Source organism: Saccopteryx bilineata, chromosome 4 (genome assembly GCF_036850765.1).
Source record: "Saccopteryx bilineata isolate mSacBil1 chromosome 4, mSacBil1_pri_phased_curated, whole genome shotgun sequence".
Classification (NCBI taxonomy): domain Eukaryota; kingdom Metazoa; phylum Chordata; class Mammalia; order Chiroptera; family Emballonuridae; genus Saccopteryx; species Saccopteryx bilineata.
In genome coordinates, this window is record NC_089493.1 from 78,957,526 (window position 1) to 78,977,374 (window position 19,849).

General features: G+C 40.8%; 1 protein-coding gene across 3 annotated transcripts in view; it reads right to left on the bottom strand.

Moving 5' to 3' along the window:
- Window positions 1-2,920: 2,920 nt before the first annotated feature.
- Window positions 2,921-19,849, bottom strand: part of GANC (glucosidase alpha, neutral C) — a 90,907-nt gene continuing 73,978 nt past the window's right edge. For all 3 annotated transcript variants that reach the window (XM_066276942.1, XM_066276943.1, XM_066276944.1), the window contains 5 exons: window positions 14,751-14,825; window positions 13,336-13,449; window positions 11,992-12,104; window positions 4,894-4,997; window positions 2,921-3,896 (listed from right to left, as the gene is read on the bottom strand). In XM_066276942.1, coding sequence (XP_066133039.1) covers window positions 3,787-3,896; window positions 4,894-4,997; window positions 11,992-12,104; window positions 13,336-13,449; window positions 14,751-14,825 — 516 coding nt within the window. In that variant the 3' untranslated portion in view covers window positions 2,921-3,786. The remainder of the gene's footprint in view (window positions 3,897-4,893; window positions 4,998-11,991; window positions 12,105-13,335; window positions 13,450-14,750; window positions 14,826-19,849) is intronic.

The window sequence follows — 19,849 nt, forward strand, 5'->3', positions numbered from 1 at the left end:
GGACACATACGAGAATCAATCAATGGCACAATTAAATGGAATGAATGAGTTGATGCTTCTCTTTCTTTCTCTCTCTTCCTCTCTTCTCCCTCTCAAACAAACAAAAAAAAATTAATTATTTCTGTGAATTGCTTTTGCCCATATTTTTATTGGACTTCTTCTGTTTTTAAATTGATTTGTCAATTTTTTTTATAGGGATAGAGAGTCAGAGAGAGGGATAGACAGGGACAGACAGACAGGAACAGAGAAAGATGAGAAGCATCATCAATCATCAGTTTTTCATTGTGAGACCTTAGTTGTTCATTGATTGCTTTCTCATATGTGCCTTGACGGTGGGCCTTCAGCAGACCGAGTAACCCCTTGTTCGGGCCAGCGACCTTGGGTCCAAGCTGGTGAGCTTTACTCAAACCAGATGAGCCCGCGCTCAAGCTGGCGACCTCGGGGTCTCAAATCTGGGTCCTCTGCATCCCAGTCCGATGCTCTATCCACTGCGCCACTGCCTGGGTCAGGCTCAATTTAATACTTGGCATTTAAATCTTGAGGAAGAGACACATTCATTATGCATTCATTTTAGAGCTTTGAAGCTGTTGAAATGGTTCTAGTTTTTTACATAAAATCCAGTTTCCTGAGAAAACATCAAGAAGTACAAGATAACAGAACACCTGTAGGCCAAATCAGCCACACATAATTCTTTTTTAGTGAGGGAGAAAACGAGAGAGAGAGAGAGAGAGAGAGAGAGACAGATAGGAACAGAGAGAAATGAGAAGCATTGATCATCAGTTTTTTGTTGTGACTCCTTAGTTGTTCATTGATTGCTTTCTCATATGTGCCTTGACCAAGGGGGCTCCAGCCGAGCTGGTGACCCGTTGCTCAAGCCAGTGACCTTGGGCTCAAGACAGTGAGCTTGGGCTCAAGCCAGCAACCTTGGGCTTCAAATCAGTGGCCACAGGGTCATGTCTATGATCCCATGCTCAAGTCAGTGACCCCACCCTCAAACTGGTGAGCCTGAGCTTAAGCCAGCAACCTTGGGGTTTCGAACCTGGGACCTCAGCATCCCAGGTCAACGCTCTATCCACTGTGCCAGGCTCTACACAGCTCTCTGGTACATAGCTCCAGAAATAGGAGGTGGGTTAAATGTGAGAACCAATAAGAGCAGAAAACAATGAAAAACACCCAGGGTGTATTTTTCTCCACTCAATGTCTCTAATTAAATGCCTCAGTGCAGCTCTGGGCCAAGACAGAGAAGTTCCTCACTAACTAACTCTACTAGTTCTTGTTTCATTCCTTCCTCCAAAAAATATTTTAAATGGGAAAACAGACATGCATTAAATGTTGGTCTTAATTATTCAGCTATAAATGCTATTAAAAACCATTGTTTTTATTAGGTAAGAGTACATATTGATCGTTATTACGTTAAGCCTTATTGTAGGCTGGCAAGGAAAATTTGAAGCTGGGAAATACAACTTCAGCTAATGTAGGCTTCTTTTTTTATTTTTATTTTTTTATTGATTTTAGAGAGAGAGGAAGGCAGAGAGAGAGAGACAGGAACATCAATCTGTTCCTGTATGTGCCCCAGCCGGGGATTGAACCAGCAACCTTTGGGCTTCAGGACAATGCTCTAACCATCTAAGCTATCCGAGCCAGGGCTGTAGGCTTCTTGCTTTCTCCTTAGTTGCAAAACTTACAGAAATAGGAGCAAAGAATTTGCATATGTCTTTGTAAGCTTATATCATATATGGTGCAAAATTCAAATCTCAACTGATACAATGAAATGGTCCATGAGGAAATGCACAATGTTAACTACCTCTGGAGGAAAGAATACTAGTCAGAAAAGTAAATCAGAAACAAATATATTCAGTTCTCATTTTTTAATCAATCAAATCCATCAGTTAACCAATTACAGTCAATAGTTACTAGAAGCCAATATATAATGGTACTCTGGCAGATATAAGACAAATATAACATGCTCTTGAGGAACATATAATCTAGTAAGAGAACAAGGCAGACAAACCTGAAACATTAAGGGATGATCCCTGAGAATGCTAAATTAGAGCACATTATAACGGGCAGGATTTCAGAGGAGGGGACAATCCCTACTCATGAGTACAGGAGAATGGGGGTGTTAGGGTAGTAAGAAGGCTTTGTGGAAAAATAGGATTTGAGTTGGGCCCGAACAGATGGTAAGCTGTGCATAGGCAGAGTGAAGGGGGTGGAGATTGGGGCCCAGGGAACAGAAGGCATAGAGGTGGCAAACTGCTAAGTGGAGGAAGCCTGATAAGAAAATGTGCGTGTTGAGGAGTGCTGAGGACATGTGGCTGCCCAACAGATGCCGCTATAGGCAGCAGGAAGTCACTGGAATCCTCAGAGCAGGGAGCATCCTGAGGAATGGTATGCAGTGACATTCTATCCCACACCAAGCTGTACTGGAGTCAGAGGCAAAAGGAGAACTCAGTAACACTTAAATGTGATTTTTATTTTGATTACTATGTTTTCCCTCTTCCTTCCTCCCTCCCTCCCTCCCTGCCTTCCCTCCCTCCATCTTTCTTTTCTTTTCTTTCTTTCTTTCTTTCTTTCTTTTTCTTTCTTTCTTTCTTTCTTTCTTTCTTTCTTTCTTTCTTTCTTTCTTTCTTTCTTTCTCTCTCTTTCTTTCCTTTCTCTCTTTCCCTCCCTCCCTCCTTCTTTTCTTTTCTTTTCTTTTCTTCTCTTTTCTTTCTTTCCTTCCTTCCTTCCTTCCTTCCTTCCTTCCTTCCTTCCTTCCTTCCTTTCTTTTTTTTTTCTCTTTCTCTCTTCCCTCCCTCCCTCCCTCCCTCCCTCCCTCCCTCCCTCCATTCCTCCTTTCCTTCCTTCCTTCCTTCCTTCCTTCCTTCCTTCCTTCCTTCCTTTCCTTTCCTTCCTTTTCCTTCCTTCCTTCCTTCCTTCCTTCCTTCCTTCCTTCCTTCCTTCCTTCCTTCCTTCCTTCCTTCCGTGTCCAAGGCAAATGCCTCATTTGCCTTACCCATGTGTTCTATTTCTGAAGTTCAGTGGTGGAGACATGGGCATTTTATTATTATTATTATAGCTTATTCAGGTTACAAATATTCTTTGCTTAGTAGATTGTATTTAATAAAAAACAACTAAGATAAAGAAATTAGACTTTTAAAAGATTAATCTGGAACTTTGGAGCCCAAAAGCATAATAGGGAAAAGAACCCTCTGTACTTCTGAGTTAAGTCTCTAGGGAACACTTTCCTTTTGCTGTAGCATATGTAGTGCAAGCAGAAAAGGGTTGTTCTGCTCATGTGTACAGGGTAAAAGATAACTGTGGGGGGCACTGAAGGCTGCTGTCCACTGGAGATAGGCCTCGAGCAACTCAGCTGCTATAGCCAGAGTGACTCTGCTGCCTGGCCAGAGACAAGCTTCCACAATTGGGCCACACTGGGTGAGCTTGGCCCACATCTCACATGAAGCAAATCCATCCTGCCATGCTCAGAGAGAAGCTACTCACTGGGCCACAGTGCTTCCCATAGGGCCATGGCCTGAGAAGCAATGGAAGATGCATGAATTCTATATATTCTCAGGGCTCCCTGCATCTAGGAGAAGAGGTGGCGTTTGACATAAGGAGTATTGCTAATGCAGCTTCAAATGTAAAATCTGATATCTATTGTTCATTAGCAAACTGATGACTAATGAAAGATTATTTTGAGCCAGAGAAGTTAATTAGCATGCAGCCCAAATCTTTAAAAAAGGCAAAGGGAAAGGCCGAAGGTGCAGGCTTCTCCCTGCACTTGTCACCAGATGCACGTCTCTGTCATTTAATGTGGACCTCCCAGTCAGTGCCAATGCTCAATGACAGCTTCTCCAGGCTCAGGGTGGACATTTGGTCACAATATATGAAAGCCACAGGCTGATCTTTACCATCTAGATATCAAGACAATAGAAGGGAAAATGATGAATATCTAGGAGAGAAAATTCTTTTCTTTGTATCTAAAAAGTTTCTGAGTCTGTCACAAAACCTTACACCCTACTTAGGAGAATTTTACCCACCACTTTCACCCATGGACTTCCATGGATTTTTTTTTTTTTTTTTTTTGTATTTTTCTGAAGCTGGAAACGGGGAGAGACAGTCAGACAGACTCCCGCATGCACCCGACTGGGATCCACCCGGCACGCCCACCAGGGGCGACGCTCTGCCCTCCAGGGGGCGATGCTCTGCCCCTCCGGGGCGTCGCTCTGCCGTGACCAGAGCCACTCTAGCGCCTGGGGTAGAGGCCAAGGAGCCATCCCCAGCGCTCGGGCCATCTTTGCTCCAATGGAGCCTTGGCTGCAGGAGGGGAAGAGCGAGACAGAGAGGAAGGAGGGGGGGTGGAGAAGCAAATGGGCGCTTCTCCTATGTGCCCTGGCCGGGAATCGAACCCGGGTCCCCCGCACGCCAGGCTGATGCTCTACCGCTTAGCCAACCGGCCAGGGCCTCCATGGATTTTTTAAACATGAAATGTTTCATTGTTTTGAATGAAAGATTGTTTGAAAATAAATAGTAAGGAACAAAGTGATTTGTCCAAGAAATTCAGTAGGTTAGAAAGAATATATCTCATCCTATGCCCTTTAAGAAACTCCATAAATATAAGTAGGGCTTCAGATAGCTACAGTTTAAAAAAAAAATAGAGAAGCCACAATATTACTTCAAGCCCAAATTAATTTCCCTCAGAAAAATATTAACAGCTTACAGTGAGCAGAGCAGGAAGACCAGTTTATGAAGAGAAGCAGGATGGCCTTGCTCCTCTAGATACTAGTATATTCTCTACCAGAAAGTGTGTAGAGTCCACTTGGCTAAGGACATTATGTCAGTTTCAGGGCTAATCATCTCTTCACCTCAGATAATTCTGTATTTACGAAAATAAGTGGCCTGTTTCCTCACCAGATGAGTGGGTGCTCACAGAAGATGGCTGTTTCTTGAGGCCTAGGACAAAGATCTGCTCCACCACACAGTTGCTGGGATAATGACCCCTCTCATCAGCACAACTGAAAAGAAATATAAATAAATGGCATTAGAAAAAGGAGAGAAAGAGGGGTTTGCACTGGTTGCCAGGTCCAACATCCCCAGCCTTGTTAGTTCCCCTCCTTTATTTTCCTATGGAAGCCTTAACCATATAGTTATCATGTTTACTAGGGTCAAGAGATAGAAACAGAGGATTCTATGTGCTGAGGGCTAAGTAACAGTAGCCAAACCAATCTCTATTTTTTAACAAGTCATTTAGAGAGAAATCACCTAAGGACACTGAAGTTACAGATGTGATTTGGACACGGCAATCAAATTGTAAATCAGATACTTAATGAATGGTTGAATGGATGAATAAATGGAACTAATGAGAACTTAAATTTAATTCTTTTTAAAAATTTTTTAGAGAGGGAAGGAAAGAAAGATGAAAACCATAAGGAAGAGAGGTTCATAGAATGATTGAAAACAAAAAATACTCCAGGAGACTCCAGACCAAGATACACTATAATTACATTGTCAAATGGTTGTGGGTAGTCATTTATGACTCCTGCATAAAGATTAAAAGACAAAAATATTTAAGTAATTATAACTATAACAATTTGTTAATGAATACACATTATTAAGAGATATCAATTATGACATTAAGAACATAAACTGTGGGAGGAGAGTGTAAAAATGTAGAGCTTTTATATATGTTCAAAATAAAGTTATCAGCTTAAAATGGACTGTTATAACTAAAAGACATTTTATGTAAGCCTCATGGTAACCAAAAATCCAAAACCTACAGTAAGAGAGAAATGAATCAAAGTATACCACTTCATAAAAACCATCAAATTATAAAGGAAAAGAAAAAGAGGGGAAGAAAGGAACAAAGAATTTATAAAACAATTAACAAAGTGGTAATAGTAAGTCTATACCTATCAATAATTATTTTAAATGTATTTGGATTAAATTCCTCAATTAAAAGAGAGAAAGTTGCTGAATGGTTTAGAAAAAAAGGAAAAAGAAAAAACAAGGCCCAGCTATATGCTGCCTTTAAGTGACTTACATCAGATTTAAAGACATACAGAGTGAAAGTGAAGAAATGGAGAAAGATATTTATACAAATAAAAACAAAAAGACAGCAGGGGTAGCTATATTTATATCAAACAAAACAGACTTTATGCCAAAGGTTGTACAAGAGACCATAAAGATCATCACATAATAATAAAGGAGTGAATTCATTAAAAGGATATAACATTTGTAAATATTTATGCACTCAATATCAGAGAAACTAAAAATATAAAATATTAACAGGGCTGAAGGGAGAAACAGCGGTACAATAAAAGTAGGGGACTTCAATACCCCCCTTTCAACAGTGACTAGACCATATAGACAGAAAAATCAATCAATAAGGAAACATTGGACTTAAACTAAATGTTAGACCAGATAGACCTAACAGGTAGATAAAAAACATTCCATTCAACAGCAGCAGAATGCACACTCTTCTCAAGCACACATGGAACATTCTCCTAGACAGATCATATGTTAGGCCAGAAAACAAGTCTTAGCAAATTTAAGAAGACTAAAGTTATATCAAGCATCTTTTCTGACCATAATTGTATGACAGCAGAAATCAATTATGAGAAGAAAACTGGAAAATTCACAAATATGTGGAGATTAAATAACATGCCCTGAACAACCAATGGATCAAAGAAGAGATCAAAGGGAAAATAAAATATCTTGGGACAAGTGAAAGTAAAAACACAATATATCAAAATTTATGGGATGCAGCAAAAACAGTTCTAACAGGGAAGTTTAAAGCAATAAATGCCTATACTGTACTAAGAAAAAAGAAATATCTCAAATAACCAACCAAACTTTACACCTCAAGGAACTAGAAAAAGAATTAAGCCTAAAGTTAGTAGGAGAAAGGAAATAATGTAAGTCAGGGCAGAAGTAAATGAAATAAAGACTTAAAAGACAATAGAAAAGATTGATGAAACTGAAAGCTGGTTTTTTAAAAAGATAAATAAAATAGAAAAACTTTGAACTAGACACACCAACGGGGGGGGGGGGAGAGGGCTCAAATAACATCAGAAATGAGAGAGGAGACATTACATTTTATATCATAGAAATATTAAGGATTATAAGAAACTACAAAAAACAATTAAGCCAACAAATTGGATGAACTAGGAAAAGTGAGTAAATTCTTAGAAATACACAGCCTACCTGTACTGAATCATGAAGAAATAGCCTGAACAGACCAAACACTAGTAAGGAGATTAAATCACTAATTAAAAACTTCCCAGCAAAGAGAACTCTAGGACCAGATGGCTTCACTTGTGAATTCTACCAAACCTTAAATGTTAATACAAATCCTTTTCAAACCCTTACCAAAAAAATATAAGAGGAGGGGACACCTCCAAACTCATTTTGCAGAACCAGCATTCTGATACCAGAGCCAGCAAGGACATTACAAGGAAAGAAAATTACAGGCCATCATCCTTGATGAATATAGATGTAAAAATTCTCTAAAAATACAAGCAAACTGAATTTAACAGTTCATTTAAAGGATTATACACCACGATCAAGTGGGATTTACCCCTGGGATGCAGAGATGGTTCAACGTAACAACTCAATAAATGTGATACACAATATTAACAAAGGGAAGGATTAAAATCATATGATCTTGTATACCTGAAATTTATATATTATTATTAACTAATGTTACTCCAATACATTTAATTTTAAAAACCACATGATGCAGAAAAAGTTTTTGACAAAATTCAACATCCTTTCATGGTAAAAACTCTCAAGAAACTGAATATAGAAGCAACATATAATAAAGGCACATATGACAAGCCCACAGCTAACATCATATTTAAAAGTGACAAGGAGACCTAAATCTCACTACTTTTATTCAATATAGTACTGAACAGCCTAGCCAAAGCAATTAGGGAAAAAAGAAAGAAAAGAAAGAAAAAGCATCCAAATCAGAAATGAAAAAATGAAACTGTGTCTATTTGGAGATGATATGATGCTATATGTAGAAAACCCTAAAGGCTCTGGCCTTTTAGCTCAGCGGTAGAGTGTTGGCATGGCGTGTGGAAGTCCTGGGTTCAATTCCTGGTCAGGGCACACAGGAGAAGTGACCATCTGCTTCTCCACCCTTCCCCCTCCGCTCCCCCCTCTTTTTCTTTCCTTCTCTCTTTTCTCTCTCTCTCTCTCTCTCTCTCTCCAACCCCTCATGCATCCATGGCTCAGTTGGTTCAAGCAAGTTGGCCCTCAGAGCTGAGGATGGCATCCCTCACCAGAGGTGCTAAAATAGCCCAGATGCTGAGCAATAGAGCAGCAGCCCCAGATGGGCAGAGCATCAGCCCCAGACGGGAACTGCCAGGTGGATACCAGTTGGAGCGCATGCAGGAGTCTATCTCTCTGCCTCCCTGCCTCTCACTTAAGTGAAAGAAAGAATGAAAAAACCCTAAAGAGTCCATTAAAAAACTGTTAGAATAAACAAATTCAGTAAAGTTAAAGGATACAAAATCAATATACAAAAATCAGTGTGTTTCTCAAAATTAACAATCAGCTGTTGGAAAGAAAAATTAAGAAAACAATCTCATGTATTAATAACATCAAGAAATAGTCAGGAATAAATTTACTCATGAAGGTGAAAATTCTGTACACTGAAAAGAAATTGAAGAAGATTCAAACAAGTAAAAAGATATTCTGTGTTCATGGTTGGAAGAATTAATATTGTTAAAATCTCTGTACTATTCAAGGCAATCTACAGATTCAATGTAATCCCTATCAAAATTCCAATGGCATTTTCCTTAGCAATTAAAAGAACAATCTTAAAATTCACATGGGACTACAGAAGACTCCAAATAGCCAAAGTAGTTTTGAGAAAGAACAAAGTTGGAGGCATTACAATGCCTGATTTCAAACTATATTACAAAACTATAGTAATCAAAACAGTAAGGTATTGTCATAAAAACACACATCAATCAGTGGAACAGAATAAAAACCCCAGAAATATAAAATGGGGAAAGGATAGATAGTCTCTTCAATCAATAGTTTTGGGAAAGCTGAATACCCACATGTTTAAAGAAAGTAAGAAGAAAGAAAGTAAAAAGAGAGAAAGAAGGAAAGAAAGAAAGAAAGAAAGAAAGAAAGAAAGAAAGAAAGAAGAAAAGAAAGAAAGAAAGGAAGGAAGGAAAGGAAAGGAGGAAGGAGGGAAGGAAGGAGGGAAAGAAGGAAGAAAGGAAGGAAGAAAGGGAGGGAGGGAGGGAGGGAGGGAGGGAGGAAGGAAGGAAGGAAGGAAGGAAGGAAGGAAGGAAGGAAGGAAGGAAGGAAGGAAGGAAAAGGCCCTGGCCGGTTGGTTCAGCGGTAGAGCGTTGGCCCAGCGTGTGGAAGTCATGGGTTCGATTACCAGTCAGGGCACACAGGAGAGGTGCCCATCTGCTTCTCCACCCTTAACCCTCTCCTTCTTATCTCTCTCTCTCTTCCCCTCCCACAGCCAAGACTCCATTGGAGTAAAAGTTTGCTTGGGTGCTGAGGAAGGCTCCACGGCCTCTGCTTCAGGCGCTAGAATGGCTCCAGCTATAATGGAGCAATGCCCTAGATGGGCAGAGAATCACCCCCTGGTGGGCATACCGGGTGGATCCTGGTCGGGTGCATGCAGGAGTCTGTCTGACTGCCTCCCTGCTTCTAACTTCGAAAAAATAAAAAAAATTAAGAAAGAAAGAAACAAACAAAGAAAGAGAAAATAAAATGGACTCTTATACCATACATAAAAATCAACTCAAAATGGGTAAATATTTGAATGTCAGACCTGAAACCATGAAACTCCTAGAAGAAAACATGAGGAGTAAGCTCCTTAACATTGGTCTCGGTGGTGATTTTTTTGGACTTGACACAAAAAGCAAAGGCAGCAAAAGCAAAAATGAACAAGTGGGACCTCATCAAACTAAAAAGCTCTGCATAGCAAAGAAAACCATCAACAAAATGAAAAGGCAACATATGGAATGGGAGAAAATATTTGTAAACCACAGATCCAATACGGGTATGTCCAAATATATAATTAACATTCAAAATATAGTAGAAACTCATATAATTCAATAGCAAAAACCAAAATAGCTCAATTAAAAATTGGCAAAGGACTTAAATAGGCATTTTTCCAAAGAAGACATATGAATGGCCCATAGATACATGAAAAGGTGCTCACACATCATTAGTCACCAGGAAAATGCAAATCAAAATCATAATGAGAAATCACCTCACACCTGTGAGTGTATCTAATTATCAAAAAGAAGAATGCTGGTGGAAAGGTGAAGAAAAGAAAACCTTTGTACATTGTTGCTGAGAATGTAAACTGGTATAACCACTATGGAAAATAGCATGAATGTTTCTCAAAATATTAAGAATAGAACTATCATATGAACTAGCAGTCCCACTTCTGGGTATATATCTGAAGGAAATAAAATAACTATCTTGAAGAGATATCTGTACCTCCATGTTCACTCAGCATTATTCACAATAGCCAAGGTATGGAAACAATCTAATTGTCAGAAATGAACAGCTAAAGATGTGATATAGAACATAATGAAATATATTGTATTTTTCAGCCTTAAAAAAGATGGATATCCTGCCATTTGTGACAACATGGATAAACCTGGAGGACCCTATGCTAAGTGAAATAAGCTAGACAGAGAAAGATAAATACTACATGGTATCATTTAGATCATTTAGATGTAGAATCCTTTTTTTTTTTAAAGTCAAACTTATAGAAACAGAGAGTAGAATGGAGGGTGCTGGGGGACAGGCCGTGGGGGAAATAGGGAGAGGCTGGTAAACATGTACAAACTTTCAGTTCTAACATGAATAAGTTCTGAGGATTAATGCAGGGGTCGGGAACCTATGGCTTGCGAGCCAGATGTGGCTCTTTTTTTTTTTTTTTTTTTTTGTATTTTTCCGAAGCTGGAAATGGGAAGAGACAGTCAGACAGACTCCCGCATGCGCCCGACCGGGATCCAACCGGCATGCCCACCAGGGGGCGACACTTTGCCCACCAGGGGGCGACACTCTGCCCACCAGGGGGCGATGCTCTGCCCCTCCGGGGCGTCGCTCTGTTGCGACCAGAGCCACTCCAGCGCCTGGGGCAGAGGTCAAGGAGCCATCCCCAGCGCCCGGGCCATCCCTGCTCCAATGGAGCCTCGCTGCGGGAGGGGAAGAGAGAGACAGAGAGGAAGGAGAGGGGGAGGGGTGGAGAAGCAGATGGGCGCTTCTCCTGTGTGCCCTGGCCGGAAATCGAACCCGGGACCCCTTGCGCACCAGGCCGACGCTCCACCACTGAGCCAACCGGCCAGGGAGATGTGGCTCTTTTGATGGCTGCATCTGGCTCACAGATAAATCTTTAATAAAAAGAAATAACATTAAAAATATAAAACATTCTCATGTATTACAATCCATTCGTTTCCTACCACTCATGTTCATGGTTGCGAGTGGCTGGAGCCAATCACAGCTGTCCTCTGGGACTACACCAAATTTTTATTGGATAATGCATAAGGTACATGGGTCGTCGTATGGCTCTCACAGAATTACATTTTAAAATATGTGGCATTCATGGCTCTCTCAGCCAAAAAGGTTCCCGACCTCTGATCTAGTGTATAACATGGTGAATAGAGTTGATAATACTGTATAATATAACTTAAATTTGCTAAGGGAGTAGAACTTAAGTCTTCTCATCAAAAAATAATGTAAATATATGAGGTGATGGATGTATTAAATCCACAGTGGGATCCTTTCACAATGTAGACATATATCATACATCACATTATACACTTTAAATATATTACAATTTTATTTGTCAATTATACCTGAATAAAGCTGGGGGAAAAAAAGGAAAAACATTCTACAAATGGCCTTTATCATTAACTTTCTTAAATTGTTCCTTAAAATATCAGCTGTGTATTTTAGGATAGCAAAAGGGTAGCATAATTTACTTTAGAAAACACACTGATTTTTAGCGGTCATTACCTGTTGCTCAAAACACCTGCACAGAAACAAAATTTCCTGTGTAAGAATTGCTTCTGGTGGAGGTATTGGAACGAATGGCCATCATCGAGATACAACTCACCCACCGCAGAATCCTGGGGAGTAATCACAGACGGAGAATGTGGTTATATAATACCTTTCAAGGGAAAGATGCCACTCTTAAAGGGAAGTAATACATAGATTTAAAATTTTGTGAAAAAATATGTTGAACAAAAGTTTAATATTTAAGCTGTATAAAGTAGAGATACAAATATATATAATACCCATTAATGAAATAATATAAATAAATAATAAATAATATAAGTAAGAGGGGCACAAGGAGCTGGGCCTTGTTGAAAGAAATTTAAACTGTGAAGCATGGTCAGTGGCATGGGTGGCTTCCCTGAAAATCCTATAATGTGATAACAGGTCATGAAAGTTCATGGAATTAAACTGAAGTTTAAAACAAGATTAGTATATAACGAATGAGGTCAGTTATTTCCAGAAGACTCTTCATGTAGAGAATGGTATCTAGGTACTACTCTTTTTAGTAGGACCCCTTTTGCATGTCACACAGTGTCATAGCACGCCATATGGCAGATTACTGTTATTGACAATGCTTGATGTGCTATGGATCTTGAGTCTCTTGTATTTTATTCTGTGGTCTCTTATGGGCCTGAGCTGCATACCCGTCCCCTCCCCCCCAAAAAAATAACATGCCTAAGTGAAAGAGATGGAAAAGAAGGATGTAAGAAAAAGAAAGCTTAATTATTTTATAATATTTGCATGAGTAAGAATTTGTGTTTGGTACTGTATTTGGGCAAATGGATAGGAAGGAATATGCTATAGGCCTCAGTTGGCTCAAAAGGACAGATCAATTCCAGAGTCTCCAGGCTTTACTCAAGGAGATTTTCGTTGTTTGGGCCATCTGATGAGAACAGAAGTCATTGTGTGGGGGGTGGCATCCCTGAAATGTTGCAGCAATTCAGATACCCTTATACAGGAGCCCGAATTTCAGAGCTGATCCCTGTGGCAGGCTGCCCAGGCCCCGATGACCTTTCAGTCCAGTGGGAATCAATGCCAAGTTGCAAAGCACCAAGGGTCACAGTGCCCCCAGAGGAGATTTCTGTCATTTCTAGTACTCAGAGCTCCTTTAAGAACAATTCCAGGCAAGACAGACAAGCTAGGCAATGGTCCAAAACTTTGATTCTAGATAAACATCTGAAGCACCTAACCCATAAATGGGGGTCACAACTTTTACATAGTGTCACACACTCAGAAGGCTACCACACTGAAGAGACAGAGTGGTAACAAACAAAATGTGTAAAGGTAACCCTTTCCGAATACCTTAGTGCTTAGAGCCACCCGGAGTCCGTATGGGGAATCGGTCATCCAGCCTGTGGATTTTCCTATAATTGTCTTTATTGGCACTATACTTCCACCTCGTTGAAACACTGGGATCTGTAACAGAGCAACACTCTCAGGAAAGGAGTATTCATACAAGGCAATTTCAAAGTAGAATTTAAAAATGTTTCATTGAACAAGACTCACATTCTTTACAAGTAAAGCAATATAAATTTGTGAGCATGAAGGTGGCAGATATGGGGGCCCTGGCAGTGAAAGGAAAAAGAGTTCCAACACTTAAAAACCTTCTCACCCTTTGACAGTTTACTACCTGTTCTCCATATCCTATAAACATATTTACTCTAGGGCCTGTGAATTTGTCTGTCTGTGCGAGCTGGCCCAGAGGTATATGGGTATGTGTGTATATAAAAGATGGTAGTTTCTTTGTTTGGGGAAGATGACTTTTGTTCTTATTCACTGAAACCTATACCTCCTTGCTCCCTGATTCTCTGCATCATCAGGATGAATGACTCAGTTCTGAGGGTATTTGTGAAACTCCTGTGATAGAAGCCACCAAGGGCATTTTAAGTGACTCTAACAATGGGGTTGTAGGCAGGACACAAACCTATGGGCTTCTGGAATGGCATTCCCAGCAGAGAACGCCCAGGAGGTTTCCTCTCTTCCAGTACAGTCCTCTGAAAGAAAGCTCCCTGGACCACACGACTGATTGTACTTTGCTCTGAGTGAAGTACAGGCCAGGAGATGAGTACAAGAATATAAATGATGCTGGGAGTAAGGCTGGAGTAGTTAAGATGTCCACCCTCTGCTTGACTCGCAGTTGGCAGTAAGAAGGGAGAGAGGAAGCATCAACTCATTGTTCTACTTAGTTGTTCATTTAGTTGTGCACTCATAGATTGCTTTTCGTATATGCCCTACCTGGAGATCAAAACCACGACCTCAGCACACCCAGATAATGCTCTATCCACTGGAGCAACCTGGCCAGGGCCACTTTGATTCTTTCTATGTAGGCAAATATTATAGACTGAATTTTTGTGTGTTGTCCCCCCACCCCAAATTCATATGAAGTCCCATCCTTCAATGTTACTGTATTTGGAGATAAGGCCTTTACAGAAGTAATTAAGTGAAGTCATAAGAGTGGCACCTTGTCCTACACCTCACTCTCTCCCTCTGTCGTGTGAGGAAGACACAGCAAAAAAGCAGCTGTCTACATGCCAGGAACAGAGTCCTCACCAGGAACTTAATTGGTTGGCACCATAATCTAGTACATAGAGCCTCCAGAACTATGAGAAAATAAATTTCTGTTGTTTAAGCCAACCAGCCTATGGCACTGTGTTATGACAGTCTGAGCAGACTAATGCAGCACAATTGGTAAAGATAACAGTCTGAAAACAACTCACGGTGTCCAAGGCTACTGGGATCTTCATAGTACATGCTCCTTCCCAAGCAGTAAATGTCTTAGAGTCATACCAGACCTGAAAAGGAACAGACCCCAATGAAAAGGAGCATATGAACAACTCTGCTCACAATATTATTATTCAATAAAACATTCATTTATCTTGATTTCAAATAACCAGGAAGCTAAAGTATGTATAATTAAAAAAAGAGTCTTGAGTAGAAGTTAGGAAGATACATATCTTTAAGAAGATCCCAAAGGACTAACCTACTACTGTGATTGACTAATTTGACTGAAACCCACTCATTTGTCCATTCATCCATCCATCCATCTAAGAACTATTAAACAACCTATCATGTACCTGGCACTGCTAGGTATACGCAAGTGAACAAAAAGACACAGTTCCTGACCTCATGGATTTTACAGTCCAGTTGGTTGGTTTATAAAAACTTAATGTGTCTAATAGTAAAAAAAAAAAAAAGAAAGAAAGAAAGAAAGAAAAGAAAAAAGATGAACAAGAGACAGAAACAACAAAAGAAAGCACATTGCAAGCAAATTAATTACAGAAGAGGCAGGAGAAAAGGAAAGTATCAAAGAAGAAAACAGATCTTGGAGAAAAACAAATGGACACTTGAATTACTACTATAGGATTTTTTTTTTTTTTTTTTTTTACAGAGTATAATACAGGGACGAGGTTCAAACTCTTATCTGGGGTTCCTGTCATGGGGGTTTAGTTGCCAAAGTACCAAAAAGGTCCTACAAAGCCATTTGATGAAATAAATCTTTAAGATACCATCAGAAGCAGTGCAAAAATAGAAATCTCTTTTTCTCTCTTCTAGTCCAGTATTATTTCTGGCAGCCACAGAGTCTGTTTCATAAATTCACCTCCTGGGTGAATTTATTCACCACATCCTGAATATTTCTGGGCTGTTGCATCTGCCACTGTCCTGCTGTGAATGTGAGAGAGCTGTGACTCAACCTTGGTTAGCTACAGTCAATCCTCAATTCAATAGGATCAACCTCACCTCATCATGATATACTATCATTGGCTGGATTCAATTTGCTAATGTTATATGAAGTATTTCTGTGTCTGTATTTATGAGGGCTGTTGTCTTAGGTTTCTTTTTGTGTAATGTCTTTCTTTGATGAATTCCAGTAGCTTTAGATAAAGAGCTGGTAGGAGTGAAAGGTAAAGAAAACTGACTCAAGGAAGATTTTGGGATTACCTGCTTACCATTTCAATAACTATTTAGAATGAGAGGTAAAGGGTATGTGTTCTGGTGTCATATATAAAGATCTCCAACCTAGAAAGGGTATAACCAGTACAAAATGCCATTTAGACCAGACCTAGAACTCAGTCACCAAGCTTCTCACCCAGTATTTACTGAAGGCCTACTATGTGCCAAGTACCCATCTAGATGCTGGGGATATAGCAGTGAACATAACAGATAAAAATCAGCTTTCAAATGGGCACATGATGCAGTGTACAGATGATGTTTTGTTGAGTTATACCAGGGGTAGTCAACCTTTTTATACCTACCGCCCACTTTTGTATCTCTGTTAGTAGTAAAATTTTCTAACCGCTCACTGGTTTCATAGTAATGGTGATTTATAAAGTAGGGAAGTAACTTTACTTTATAAAATTTATAAAGCAGAGTTACAGCAAGTTAAAGCATATAAAAATAATTACTTACCAAGTACTTTATGTCAGATTTTCGCTAAGTTTGGCAGAATAAATCTTTATAAAACAACTTACTATAGTTAAATCTATCTTTTTATTTATACTTTGGTTGCTCCGCTACTGCCCACCATGAAAGCTGGAATGCCCACTAGTGGGCGATAGGGACCAGGCTAATTACCACTGAGTTATACACTTGAAACCTGTATACATTTGTGAACCAATGTCACCCCGATAAATTCAATAAAAAGAAAACAAAGCTTACTGGGGCTAGAAAGCAAAGAGGTGCTTAAAGATTAGTGGGGTCATGTCACCAGTCTTTGGGTGACATGGAAACTGGTTTAAAGGGGTCTCAACTCCAAAAGACAGGCCTTTGAGAGCAACCAATCAAAACCAACCTCACCCAAAAAGACCATGCTGTGGATGACATCGTCCCATTCGCACCCTTCGAAGCCTGCCCATTCCTAAACTTCCAGCTTCCCAAAAACCCCTTGTAAGACCAGCATCTGCTCTGCTAAGGGAGCCTGGGCCTGAGCAGCATGGCTCATAGTTACTACAGTAAACAAAATTCAGCTTTATATTTCTATTTCAAATATAGAGAGGTGGTCTCATCATCTTTCCATGTTTCCCTAGTTAGTATTAGTAATTCCTAACCTGAAATCTAGTCTGACTGGAAGAAGAACACCTAGGGTGAGCACTGACTATTAATTTGCAGGGTTTCTTTAAATACTGTATCCATTGTCTCTGCACTATATTAAAAATTCCACAAAGGGTTTTTGTGCACATTGTTCACTGCTGTTATTTGGAATAGTGCCTTGTACTAGGGATCACTCAATAAATTAATAACACAATTTTGTGAATGAAAAACAAATAAAAACAGCCTTCAAAAAGCTAACATTCTAATGGGAGAGATAGATAATATACAAAACATCTAAGCAAATATATAGAATGTTAGAAATTGGCACCGTTCTGTGGAGAAAAATAAAGGATGAAAGAGGGCTGGAAAGGGGCAGTGGGTAGTTTATAATCTTAAAGAAGTCATCAGAGGCCCTGGCCGGTTGGCTCAGCGGTAGAGCATCGGCCTGGCGTGTGGGGGAACCTGGGTTCGATTCCCGGCCAGGGCACATAGGAGAAGTGCCCATTTGCTTCTCCACCCCCCACCCCCCCTTCCTCTCTGTCTCTCTCTTCCCCTCCCGCAGCCAAGGCTCCATTGGAGCAAAGATGGCCCGGGCACTGGGGATGGCTCCTTGGCCTCTGCCCCAGGCGCTAGAGTGGCTCTGGTCACGGCAGAGCGACGCCCCGGAGGGGCAGAGCATCGCCCCCTGGTGGGCAGAGCCTCGCTCCTGGTGGGCGTGCTGGGTGGATCCCGGTCGGGTGCATGCGGGAGTCTGTCTGACTGTCTCTCCCCGTTTCCAGCTTCGGAAAAATACAAAAAAAAAGAAAAAAAGAAGTGATCAGAGAAGGCCTCACTGAGAAGGAACTACTCGAGGGAAGACTTGAGAGGGAATGGGCCATACAGAAATACGGGGAAGATGACAGTGAGACACCTTAGATACTCCCTTGCACAGTGTGACATGGTACCAGATAACCAGCGAGGTAAAGATCTGGCAAAGAATGGCTTGGCTCTCCACTCAGGCTTTTGGAAGATGTAAGCAAGAGAAACAATTACAGAATGCTCTGGGAACTGTAGAGGGAATATATTATATAGTCACAACAATGTGCTTGCAATGATTGCAGGCGGTTAATAAAACTGTATGGCTAAGTCAGAAAGGGAGCTTGTTCCTCTTTTATCTTTTTTTTTTTTAATTTTATTTTAGTGAGAGGAGGGAAGGCAGAGAGACAGATTCCTGCATGCACCCCAACCAGGACCCACCCAGCAAACCCACTAGGGGGCGATGGAGCTTGTTCCTTTTAATGAAAGCTTTTGCTTTGTTAGAATCAATTTGAACAACTCTTAGCAGAAATGCCTGAAAGGACAATTTATTTAGCTATTGTATTTAACATTTTTCTCAAGTTTCTACTTGGCAAAGGAACCTTTGTAAAGAGCCCTCAGCTTCAGTACTGAAAATTACTGGAGAAACCGAGGGCAAAGACCATAACTCATGAACATTCTAGAAAAAAGCTTGGTTACTTCCTAATCCCTGGAAGTAGTGAAATTACCCTCTGTGATAACAGATTTGACTACAGTAAGGATCTTGAGACGAGATTATCTAGGATTATCCAGGATTATCGAGGTGGGCCCTAAATGTCACCACAATTATCCTTATGAGAGAGAAGGAAGAGGAGACACAGACACTTAGAAGAGAAGGCACTATGAAGATGGAGGTGTGGACTGAAGTAATGCAGCCACAAACTAAGGAGCGCCAAGGATGTGGGGAGCCACCAAAAGCTGGAGAGAGACATGCGATAGACCCTCCCACTGAGCCTCAGAAGGAACCAACCCTGCTGACACCTTGATTTTGGCCTTAAGCCACCATTATAGTGAAAGAATAAATTTTTGTTATTTTAAGCCACGGGGTTTATGGTAATTTGTTACAGCAGCCTCGAGAAACCAACACAAAATGTAAATATAAAAAGAATATACATTAGGCCCTGGCCGGTTGGATCAGTGGTAGAGTGCTGGCTGGGCATGTAGAAATTCCAGGTTCAATTCTGGCCAGGGCACACAGGAGAAGCAACCATCTGCTTCTCCTCCCTTCCCCCTCCTCCCCTCTCTCTCCCTCTCTTTACCCCTCCTGCAGCCATGGCTCAATTGGTTCAAGTGCTTCGACCCCCGGCGCTGAGAATGGCTCTGCTGAGGCTCCACAGAGCCTCTGCTCGAGGCACGAAAAATAGCTTGGTTGCGAGCATGGCCACAGATAGGCAGAGTATAAGCCCCAGATGGGGGTTGCCGGGTAGATCCCGGTCAGGGTGCATGTGGGAGTCTATCTCCCCTCCTCTCCCTTGGAAAAGAAAAATAAAAAAAATAAAAAAAATATATACATTAAATCATTTTATTCAACCTAAGCATAAAAAAAAAGGAACCAATACAACAACCATACATGTAAACCTGGATGAAAAGAGAATAGCACCGATCTCCTTGACAGTACAGAGCAGTGGCCATGGCATGCTCAGCTACCTCACCACTTGCCTTGACAGTACAAGGATATCTTGGTGTGGTGGTCCCACGTCAGTTCAGTATCCTTCATGGCTCTTCCCCCTGTGTGCTTTAACCTGTGGCAATATTCCAGTGCTCAAGGACCATCTCCCGGATCTGTCTCCTTCCTGCTCTCTATTCCATACACTCTTTCCCGGGTCTAATGCCCCAAGTTTCTGCCTGTCTTTTCTCCTAGCCCCTTTGGTTATATCCTTGGTCTGTCTCTGGAGGCTGTAGCTCTTATGTCCCATGGCTGGCTGTCTGCTCCACAGCTGTTTGGCTTATACCC